This window comes from Pollachius pollachius, assembly GCF_949987615.1.
Source record: "Pollachius pollachius genome assembly, chromosome: 5".
Classification (NCBI taxonomy): domain Eukaryota; kingdom Metazoa; phylum Chordata; class Actinopteri; order Gadiformes; family Gadidae; genus Pollachius; species Pollachius pollachius.
Window position 1 is genome coordinate 27967908 of NC_136938.1, and position 11242 is coordinate 27979149.

At 47.5% G+C, this 11242-nt stretch overlaps 1 protein-coding gene across 1 annotated transcript in view; it reads left to right on the plus strand.

Annotated features, from left to right (window-relative positions):
- The first annotated feature begins 505 nt into the window (after positions 1-505).
- aldh1a2 (aldehyde dehydrogenase 1 family, member A2) overlaps positions 506-11242 on the plus strand; it is a 21092-nt gene continuing 10355 nt past the window's right edge. Inside the window, exons 1-4 of the mRNA XM_079737229.1 lie at positions 506-684; positions 9330-9434; positions 9784-9924; positions 10522-10651. Coding sequence (XP_079593355.1) covers positions 562-684; positions 9330-9434; positions 9784-9924; positions 10522-10651 — 499 coding nt within the window. The 5' untranslated portion in view covers positions 506-561. The remainder of the gene's footprint in view (positions 685-9329; positions 9435-9783; positions 9925-10521; positions 10652-11242) is intronic.

Genomic DNA, 11242 nt, shown 5'->3' on the forward strand with positions numbered 1-11242 from the left:
GCTCTGTGTTTCTCCTGCATGTTGAATCCCGTTAATTGGGCCGATGTTTATTGAGACCTTAAAGGTGTGAAGAGGATTTATCACCTGCGGGAGGTCGCGCTCGTGTCCCCGACCAAAGGGCCCCTCGCGGTCCCCGCTGATCCCACTGCGGGTCCCTGAGGGCCCCTGATCACCAAGCATCGACCGCTTCAAACAACCGCGTCGTTAATCAACCGCATTTAAACCCAGTGAGGAATATGTCTGTTGTCATAATTCGACACATGACTATATTTTACATTATTATATTTTTGGAAAGGCTATTATTTTACTGTCTTACGTTAGTAATAAAAATGATAATGGGGGGTGAGGGTGGGGGTGTGGGTCGGCTGCGTGTCTCCCCTCCTCAGCTCCGAGTCCTTTATGTAAATGCACAAATGTATTCCAAAAGGACAGCCCTTCTTTCTCTCGGCCCAATCAAAACGGACTTCGACAGACACCTGGCTATAAACCGAGCCGGGACTCCAAAGTCCCGACCAGAAGCCTCCTTAAAGCCGCCGTTACGCACCGGTCCTATCAGACGTCATGACCTCCAGCGCCAAGGACATCCCCGGAGACGCGCAGAGCGCGGACGCGGCCGCCGCCCTGCTGGCCTCGCTCCACCTGATGCCCTCCCCGCTGCCCAACCCGGACATCAAGCACACCCAGGTCGGTTCCCCGGTCCCGTCTCCCTCCCCGCCTCCTCCTCCGGCGCCTCCCGTTGACGCCCGTCGGTGCGCGGAGGAGTTTCTCCTAAAGCGAAGTCAAACCGGTTTAAAGTGTTTCCGTCTGATGTCTGCTGCTGGCTGTGATGTGGGTCAGCGCAGGTGATGATCTCTGCTGTGTGTCCAACCTGTGGCTGCTCAGGTACAGCCGGTACAGAGACCGCTGCTCGGTTCTGATCTGCTTCGTGTTGGTTTCTAGTGACGCGCCCGGTCTGTCTGTTCCCAGTGCGCCCGGTTTGTCTGTTCCCAGTGCCTGGTCTGTCTGTTCCCACTGCGCCCGGTTTGTCTGTTCCCAGCGCCCGGTCTGTCTGTTCCCAGTTCGCTCTGTCTCTCTTTTCCCAGTGCGCCCGGTCTGTCTGTTACCACTGCGCCCGGTCTGTCTGTTCCCAGTGCTCCCAGTCTGTCTGTTCCCAAGTTCACAGACCTTTACTGGCTGGTTCGTACGTTGGGTTTTAATCCCGGCTTTTACGCATATATCTACCTAGTCCTGCACTAGGGTTCTGTTGTGTTGGTATAAAGGTTGAACATCGTTAATGATACTAGATGTATGTGTATATTAAATATGTATTTTCCAGTGGATAAGTCATGTTGAGGTTGCAGGCCCATTTCGCTTTGTTTAGTCTTAATTAGTTCTGGTGAAATCTGATGATTTCAATTGACATTTAAGTATTCTGCATATTCTGTTTAGATTGTTATATTTCATGTGTAAGGTTGTTACTTTAGTCTTTCTGTTTGAAATCACTTTTAATGTAAAACCAAACATATAAGAGAGAAGCGGAGAGAAACGTCTGATGGGTTCCATTGTCTGGAAAGTTATTTTACTATATTCCTGATTTTATTTTATCCCTAAATTTCCCATTTTCCATTCCAAGCGTCCAACGGAATGAAAAGAAACAAGTGCAAAGCGCACGACAAACCGTGGTTTGAGGTTTAAGGTTAGATATGAACCTCTAAGTTCCTTTAGATGTGAAGGTTAATTATTATCTTATCTTATGGTTTCGATTGACTCTTGGTTAACTTTGTTCTTTCGGTTTCTGCGTCTGCTCTTTTTGCAGACTCAGTTTTCATTGTAATATATCGTTTTCATTAATTAGCAATATCGTTTGCTATGTAATATATTAAAATTGTAGTTGGCCAGATTTTGTTTTTTTTATAACGGGACACGGCCGTTGTGTAAATATTATTGAACCTAGCGATGTATATTATATTATAATTACCCCTTGTATATTATATTATGCTTAACCCACCTATTTTACATTATATTTAACCCACTTATGTCTAATATATTTAACCAAACACGGCCGTACGCCCCTTCAGATGTTTCTATCTTTTAACCAATAGATATTTTTTCCACGGCAATTTGTAGGTTATAGCCTGGATTTAACACCAGAGATAAAACAATAAATGAGAGCGCTGAATACCTCTCGTTCCTGTTATATTTTAAGGTTTTATCTACAATACTAAATCATTAAATATGCGGAACGAATAGAAAAGTATGGACAGCAAATCATTGTAAATTAGGATTAATTACATTATAATATACATATATATAGACTTATAGGCCTAGTTAATTACTTAATTGACCCTGTTATTTGTAGTTGGCTTTTTTTGAGCCGGAAACGGTTAATGGACAAAATCGTTTTTCTATATCTACATTTAAAGAGTTTAAATGTCTCCCCTCATTATAGTGAATGAGAAAATATCTACAGAAGATGTACCAAACACTTTACATTAGCTGCAGTTCTTATTTATATTTTTGCTTGTTTTTAAACATTTCAGTGTTTGACTTCAGTCCATGATTCAGTCCCTGCTCGTGTCAAAGAGAAGTAATTCTAATTATGTTTTCAGTTTTAACTTCTTAGCCCCTCGCTCATAATGGAAGAATCCATTAGAATCCACGCAATCCATTGCGTGGCATGGTTTTTTATGTTGTAGGGATATAGTAGAGATACAGCTGTACGTGTTATAAGGGAAAGTGTAAAGGGCAGAGGAGAGTTTAATAACAGCCTAAGTTCACTCTGTGCTATAAACACTGCTAGAATGGACTCCCAATATCTCCAAAGTGCAAAGGGCACTTTGTATTGCTGATACACCACATAGGTTACAACCTCCCCCCCCCCTCCACATACACATGCAAACACACATGTACACAAACGCACACCACCACCAATGCGAGAAAGTTAGCATGTTAAATCTCCTCCTCTCCCCTTCGTCGTCTCCGGCCTCAAATCATTCATATTTCTGTAATGTAGCTCTGGAACACAAAGGTGTTTGGGCGGGGAGGGGGACCTTTTGGGGGTAGACTCTGGGAATTAACCCCCTCAGGAATGTAGGACTTATCCACCAGCAGCAGTTCTGCTGGATGTGCGGGGCAGCAGGGTCTGATTTATGGGTACCCCTAGCCTCTCCTCACAGCCCGCCTCTCCAGTACCTGCTAGGGGAACACTGTGGGGCCGCTCGCTGACACTCTCTGGGCTACAGGACTGGCCTGCTTCTCTCGTTCTCTCGTTAGTAGTACTATATCAGTGTGTATTTAGCATGGTGGGTTACTAGTAGGGGAATGCAGGACAATAATTTGCCCAGAATGCCCAGGCGGGCCGCGGAGGCGAGCTCATTACCTAACCGCCCGGCATCGTCACCGGAGGAGAGTTGAGATTAAGAAAGCGTCCCAGTAAGGCCCTTGCCCCTTGTCCCTTTCACCCAGTCATGAACTATTCACCGTCAAAGACACTTTGTGTGATGGTGACAGTGGAGCTATACATCGTGCATTCATGTATTGTGAGTGCGGCGGCTCCGTGAATGGTCCAGTCATATCTCCCCGTGCTTTATTACGACTGCACTTTCTTTGGGCCAAAAGTAAAAGTAGAATCATTCTTTATTTAATGTGTTTTTCTACCCCGCTGCCATGGCTTGCTTTTACCGTGCACAAAAACATTTTACTAGCATGGCTAAAGAGCCAGGTGAGAAGTGTTAGCTGAATCTGTTGAGAATACAAGGAGCCGTCGTTTGGTAAAAACTGTTTAATGTTCTTTGTTTTTAGTTTAATGTGTTTTTTCTGCCTGCTGGCATTGTTACAGAACTAGAGTAAAAACTGGGCTAGCTTTCCAAGTGGCCGGTGGATTTGAATTTGCACTCAATGATTATGTCTGAAGTTAAGTTAAGTTAAGTTAAACCATGTCTAAAGTTAAGTTACGTTTGTTAAACCTTAACCAACAAAGGACAAGAAGCATGCTGGCGTCCTTTATAAACTTTATATTTAAAAGACAGGAACTGTGCTGAGCTTTGTTTTGGTCATGGATATGTTCCTTTCCACACTTTGGAAGCATTCTGTAGAAATGTAAGAAGGGTTCACTTTAAACTGGACTTATTATCTCAAGATAAGTCCACTGATAAGCAGGCCTACGGTCAAATGTAGGTGGAAACGATCTTCCTCGTAATTCAGATGTAGTTGAACACGAAGTCTTTTCCATGTTTTGTCCCTCCAGCCTTCTCCAGCAGTAACCCTCTCTGGGCTCTTATTGTTGCGCGATAAAGACGCCCTCTCTGTGGACGGACGCTGTTCCCGTACCTGTCTCTGAAGGGTGTTTAGAGTAAAGTCATCGTGAGCCCATTCAGACCGGGTGAATGAGGGCCCATCAATCTGTCACTGATTGAGATAGTACAGATGGGGCCCCGGGCCCTCAGTGCTAGGCCCCTGTCCTCCGGCTGTAAGTTATGGCCCCGTCTCACCGCGTGGGTCACTGGCCTCGCAGAGCCGAGCCTGACCTGCAGTTCTGCTGTTCTTCACTTCAAAACTACCAACTCACTGTGATCCACATCAAACACATGCTCCGGTTAAGGGATACTGTGCAACCAAATGATTTATCGCAGCGTGCACAGCCAGAACTTTTTACTTTTTCCGTCCCCCCCCTCAACCCCCCCCCCCCCCCTCTCTCCCCCCTAACACACTTTGGTTTAAAGTCTTTGCTTACACAACGTTGTGGTTACATGCTCAGAAAAAATAAAAAGGACAAGGAGAGGAAAGAAAAGACAGCGGTGTTTGTGACAGGCAAAGTGTGCGCCGCCATGAATACGTCCGTTTGGGTGGAACGGCCGTTTGTGCAGAAGTGTAAATTATATTGTGTCAACATGGCGTCCCCTGAGTGTGAATCACTTTCTGAGGAAGACCGGTGACAGAAAGGTTACCCTGTTCATTCCCAGAGTCTCCAGCCTTCAATCCCCCTGACAAGTAACGTGTAAATCCTGACGGTGTCATTATGAAAACCACCGGGCTCCATAAATCCATTGAGAAGGTGATTCACACCCGACCCAATCACAGGCACTTCGTAGTACTTAGCCTGTGAACACTTCTAAACAAAGAACAGTTGGCTCTCATTGATAATATTTCAGCACATGTTTTTTATGAGTTTAATGTGAGTTAAATATTAGTTTATTGCATTTGAGGAAATCATTAAACTGCATTGAATAGAGTTTTGGATGAAAACAATCTAGGGTGTGTGTGTGTGTGTTGTTGTTGTGGGCTGTCTTGTATCTGACACTTTTTTTTATTGAATACCAAAACACACAGTATCCTAAAATGTATTTTTTCTTTTAAAGTTAATCATTCAAAGCCTTGATGTCACTGGCCTGCTAGATTCCACCGTGTCTGACCATAGATGGAATTAAAACACGTTACAAATATTCCCATCATGCCTCTTTATGTCTGAGAGATTGAAACAGGATGGCGGTCCCTTTAACAGTTACCAACCCCTCGCACACTCACACCACTTTTTCCCATAACAAAGCTCGACAACTCTGTCACAACTTGACCACACACACATGCAACAAAGATGTTCCCTGACCAGTGACAGCAAGGTCACCCTCGCCAAGCTCTAAAGCTCCGGGCGGCATTGTGCGGAGCGGTGTGAAGGAACCGTTGAATGGCGTGGAACATGCCAAGAGGAGCCGGGGGAGAAGGGCCAGCTGCACTCTCACTCTCAGGCTCCCTCGCTGACTGGTAACCCGAGTGATTATACGTTCTGGAAGCTTCTCCGAAACAGAGAGGACACTTTTATAGAAGAGGATATGAAACTTCCTGCGCAGACTAGTGTCGGGGCTGGGTACGGCTCCCCTGGCTATGGAATCTTGGCCTGTTAAAAACAGACTCACACACACACACACACACACACACACACACACACTCAAACACACGCACACACACGCACGCACACGCACACACACACACACACACACACACACACACACACACACACACATATATAAACACATGCACATACACATACTCACACACAAAGACATATACACACACATTAAGGCAAGTCCACACACATATACACACAGACACACACACACACACACACACACACACACACACACACACTAACACACACACACACACACACACACATATATACACACAGACACAGCCGCCAAACCGCACATTTATCTAGTTTTTCAAAGAACCACAAGTTCTTGGGGACAGAACGAGTTCCCTGAGCCTAAACAAGCCAGGCCACCGGGGGAATAAACCAACACATGTTTTAATGGTCTCTGCTCAAGAAGCTTATTTAATTAGCTTTCTTTGTATGTTTACAAGAGTGAATTACAGGAATTTACTGTGTGACAATTTCAATAGAGTTTTCAACAATTTCAACAAGTCAGCCTTGGTTTGGTTTTTCATTTGAATGTGAAATATTGTTAAAATGTAATTCAGTGTTTATCCAGTTTAAGGCATAGTTATAATGGTAGCATTAGGGGGGTTTCACAATTCAAAGTTCTACGTTTCAAAAGTGCATTTGATAAATATTTACTATCCCATGCTATCATACAAGACAGATATGCAGAGTTGTTATCCAACGCTGAGAACGCTGTTTATATCAGGCCTGTAACTCCAACATTGTCACCTAATTCTGACGCCTAATGAAAGCATAACGCCCTGCGGTGGTCACAACACTCCGGGGAACAGAGAAACAGAACCATTTGTCATTTAAAAAATGTGCACTTTTGCACTCAGTCTTTCTTCCCCCTGTTCTTCCCCTCTCCCAAATGAACCTAAAAGCAATTTTCAGAACACCTCGAGCGTGGATTTATCCCCCGGCGCTGTCCTCTCCATCACGCCGCTGAATGGAGCGGGACAACAGAGCGGCCTCCCAGCCGGAGCGCCCGGCCCGGCCAGCCGTCCCCCTTTCTGGGGATGATTTAGATGGCGGCCCGCTGGATCCCGGAGCCCCGGCCCCTCTCTTTTAGCGGGGCCTTGGGAGAGGGTCGGGGCCGCGCACGGAGCCCACCGCTCACCGCATTCTTGCCGGGGCAGCCGGGGCTGCCAAGGAAGCTTCCCTGATTTAGGGTGCCCCCCGCCACAGTGGCCCCAATAAATTTAAAAGCTAATTCTGGGCTCTCCGGGGCTCTCTCTTTCTGTAGCCGCCGCTCTGCACCTTATCGTTACTGACAATTTTATGAAGTGCCCTTAATGAGAGTCAGATTAAAGGGGCGGCCTCGAAAGACAGGGCCTGAGAATCTGCAGAGAGAGAGAGAGAGAGACACCGATAGGCAGAGAGAGAGAGAGAGAGACACCGATAGGCAGAGAGAGAGAGAGAGACACCGATAGGGAGAGAGAGAGAGAGAGACACCGGGAGGGAGAGAGAGAGAGAGAGACACCGATAGGCAGAGAGAGAGAGAGAGACACCGATAGGGAGAGAGAGAGAGAGAGACACCGGGAGGGAGAGAGAGAGAGAGAGACACCGGGAGGGAGAGAGAGAGAGAGACACCGGGAGGGAGAGACGAGAGAGAGAGAGACACCGGGAGGGAGAGAAAGAGAGAGAGAGAGAGACACCGGGAGAGAGAGAGAGAGAGAGAGAGAGAGAGGGAGACACCAGGAGGGAGAGAGAGAGAGAGAGAGAGAGAGAGAGAGAGAGAGAGAGAGAGGGAGAGACTCCGGGAGAGGGAGAGAGAGAGAGAGAGAGAGAGAGAGAGAGAGACACCGGGAGGGAGAGAGAGAGAGCGAGAGAGAGAGAGAGAGAGAGAGGGAGCCTACTGCGGTGTGTGTGTCTATCTATTGTCCATCTGGGTGGGGGTGGGGTGTGTGCAGTCAGATAAATAGCCCAGGAATGAGTGGGTAAAGTCCAATGGAGTGGTACACACAGATACCGACGGTCTGCCAGAACCATCCATCTGCAGCACGCTTTTTTCTCTTCTAGACGTGCAACGGTCATAAGAGGGGAGATGGAGTGTGTCTGCACGCATGTGTGTGTGTTTGTGTGCTCACGCATGCGTGTGTGTTTGTGTGTGTGTGTGTGTGTGTGTGTTTGTGCACGCACGTGTGTGTGTGTGTGTGTGGACACACATTCCCTTGCATTTTGCATACCAGCCCTTAAGTAAACACTGTTAGCCATTTACAGCCAATTAAATAGTACTTAAAGCGGTGCGTTTCTGTCCATAAACACAGGGAAGAGTTATGGAGGCCTCGGCTAGCGGGCCACTTGAACCCTGCTTTTAGATGTGCCCTCGGCCCAGTGTCTGTATACCTTCCAGTAAAAGGACACTAAGAAGCTCTGTGTATACACGGGGAGATGTGGGCCAGCAGATGTTCTCTACACTCGATCTATCAAACACGCTAGATCTAAACATGTCAGGGCTCACGCTTTTATTTTGGTAAGCTACATTTTCAGATGAATTATGTTGTTTCGGGATAATTCTTCCTTTTTTCGAATCACACCTTGTGCTTTGATCTGCGCTCCGCCTGCCCCAGAAGGCCATTCCAGCGCACGTGTTTCTCTGTGAACATTTCCCCTCTTCTGGCCGTGGTGGAGCTCAGATCCTGTCTGGAGGGGCGGTTGTTCAACGGAAGGCTTTCTTTAACGTATCACAGAGGCCGACTGCGGCACGTGTTTTATGGTCTCGTAAACGAGCAGTGATGTTGTGAAACGTGTGTCTCTGTGTGTGTGTGTGTGTGTGTGTGTGTGAGTGTGTGTGTGAGTGTGCATGTGTGTGTGTGTGTGTGTGTGTGTGTCAGTGTAAGTGCATGCATCTGTGAGTGTGCACATCAGCCGTGTGTATGTTTCTGTGTGTATGTATGTGTGTGCTTGCATGCATTTGTGAGTGTGCACATGTACATGCGTGTATGTGTGTGTTTCTGGATGTGTCTATGGGTGTGCGTGTGTGTGTGTGTGTGTGTGCGTGTGTGTTGGGGGGGTCTGGTGTCTGATAGGGATTTATTCCCCCCCTCCCCCCACCATCCCACCCCCTTTGTCTGCGTGGTGAAGCACTCCCCGGAGAGCAATGTTGAACAAGCTGGAATCTCTGTTCTCAATCCAGAGATTGGCCCCATATCTTACACAAGCTCTACTGCTGCCAGGCCGACAGGGTATGCAGGGAGCGCACAGTCTTTCACAATCTCTCAGTGCGAGTCTCTCACCTTCACCAACCAAGTGTGTCACGGGTGGAGTTGGTATTTAGCATTAAATAAATTAAAAAAAAGATGTTCTATTATAAAATCTCATTTTGGCTGTTAGGTCGATCGTACATTCTGCTTGTGTTTATTCTGCTGTGTACGTGGACTAAAAAGTGATTTTTGCTCGCTGTCCTCCACAGATCTTCATCAACAACGAGTGGCATGACTCCGTCAGTGGGAAAGTCTTTCCAGTTTACGACCCGTCCACTGGGGAGCAGATCTGTGAGGTCCAGGAAGCCGACAAGGTAACCAGAGACCCGGCCACACTCACCCTGCTTCTCGTTGGAAACCTGCCCTGGTGTTACTCTGTTTACACTCAACGTTGTGAGATTCAACCTCCCTCTACCCAATGAGAAGTACCACTCCGGTGCTCTGGCATTCCCTGACACCACTTCCTGTGTGGGTTAAAAAAAGGGGAAGAAAAAGAAGAAGAAGTAGAAAAAGTGAAAGCTCAGTGTGAGGTGGCTGACGGTCTGACGGCCCTCCTCTCCTTCTGAGACAGCGCCTCTGGATGCATCGACCAGCAGGCGTGCTGTTGACTGAGTGTTGACCCTCGCACCAGCCCTCTGATGTGAGTGTGTGGTCTCTCCCCAGGCCGACGTGGACATGGCGGTGCAGGCCGCTCGCCGCGCCTTCGCTCTGGGCTCGCCGTGGCGCCGGATGGATGCTTCGGAGCGGGGTCGGCTGCTGGCCAAACTGGCCGACCTGGTGGAGAGAGACAGCGTCTACTTAGCGGTGAGCTGCCGGTCGGAGGGTTCAAACGCACGCTCTGACCCCTCTGCTGTCGTTTAGAGAGATTCATCGACCCACCATGTGCCTGGGACACATGGTGGGTCGATTAACGATGTTATTATCGACAAGTCAACGATCGTTGACTTGTCGAACAACTGCCTTTTACTTAGTTGATCCACACTAAAGATGGCTCCAGCAGGTTTCGAACAACTTTTTCAATAAGGAGATGAAATCGCTGGACACACTAAGTATTTGTATCGTTTAACAGACAACACACGTTGAGCCCGTCGGGTGTTCAGCCACAGAGAAGCTCCTCTCTGGCTCTGCCTGCTCTCTGAGGCCCGGACGTGCGTGCCGGCGGACAGAGGAAGGCATTCCCCCGGTGGTGGGAGATGAGGGATGCTAGCCCGGCCCTGAGAGCAGGGAACACGTTCCCAGCGTGATTAAAAAGCACAACGCTGTAGCTGTGGGGCCCGTATGGGGTCTGGTGTTTTCCTAGCGTTATATTACCCTCACTGAAACAATGTGAAGGGATTTGTCGGAGGGATCTTTTATGTAATAACGTTTGCGACTGTTTTCCTCGTCTGCTCTGTATTTCAGACGATGGAGTCGCTGGACTGCGGGAAGCCCTTCCTGACCACCCTGTTTGTGGATCTCCAGGGAACCATAAAGACTCTGAGATACTTTGCCGGCTACGCCGACAAGATCCATGGCACCACCATTCCAATGGGTAAGATGGATGCTCTTTGTATTTATCACTTCAGATGCATCATCCTAAATCATAGTGTAAAAAGGTCACCCTTAAATTGAATGAGAGTGATTAGCTGGTTCAAAGAGATCAATCAGTGGGACGACAGACGCTGAAGATAAGCTGAGTACCTCTGTGGGGGCGTCTACGACGTGAGGGGTGTGTGGAAGGTAAACAGAGATACTCCCTGGTCAGTTATAAATCTGCACACTAATGTACCCCAGCCTGTAGGATCAGGGCTGAACGGGTTACGAGACTGGCTGCTGTGTTTGACTGCTTGTTATGGCCAATTTAGCTCTTCAAATAAATACAACAGGAAATGTATCTACTAATGGGCCCCTGAACCTGCGGGCAGCAGAACGAGTTACTACTGAGTACCTTCGCCTCTCGGGGAAACGCGAGAGGAACAATAAACTCCAATGCACGTTGATTGTTTTTCTGGTCCTTCACTAAAGTAAATGTTTTGTGATGTTCTGAATCAACATGATTCACCAACATCATTTGGTCATTGGAAACGTGAAATAATGTGTGCTTGTGTGTGTGCTTGTGTGTGTGCTTGTGCGTGTTATGTGT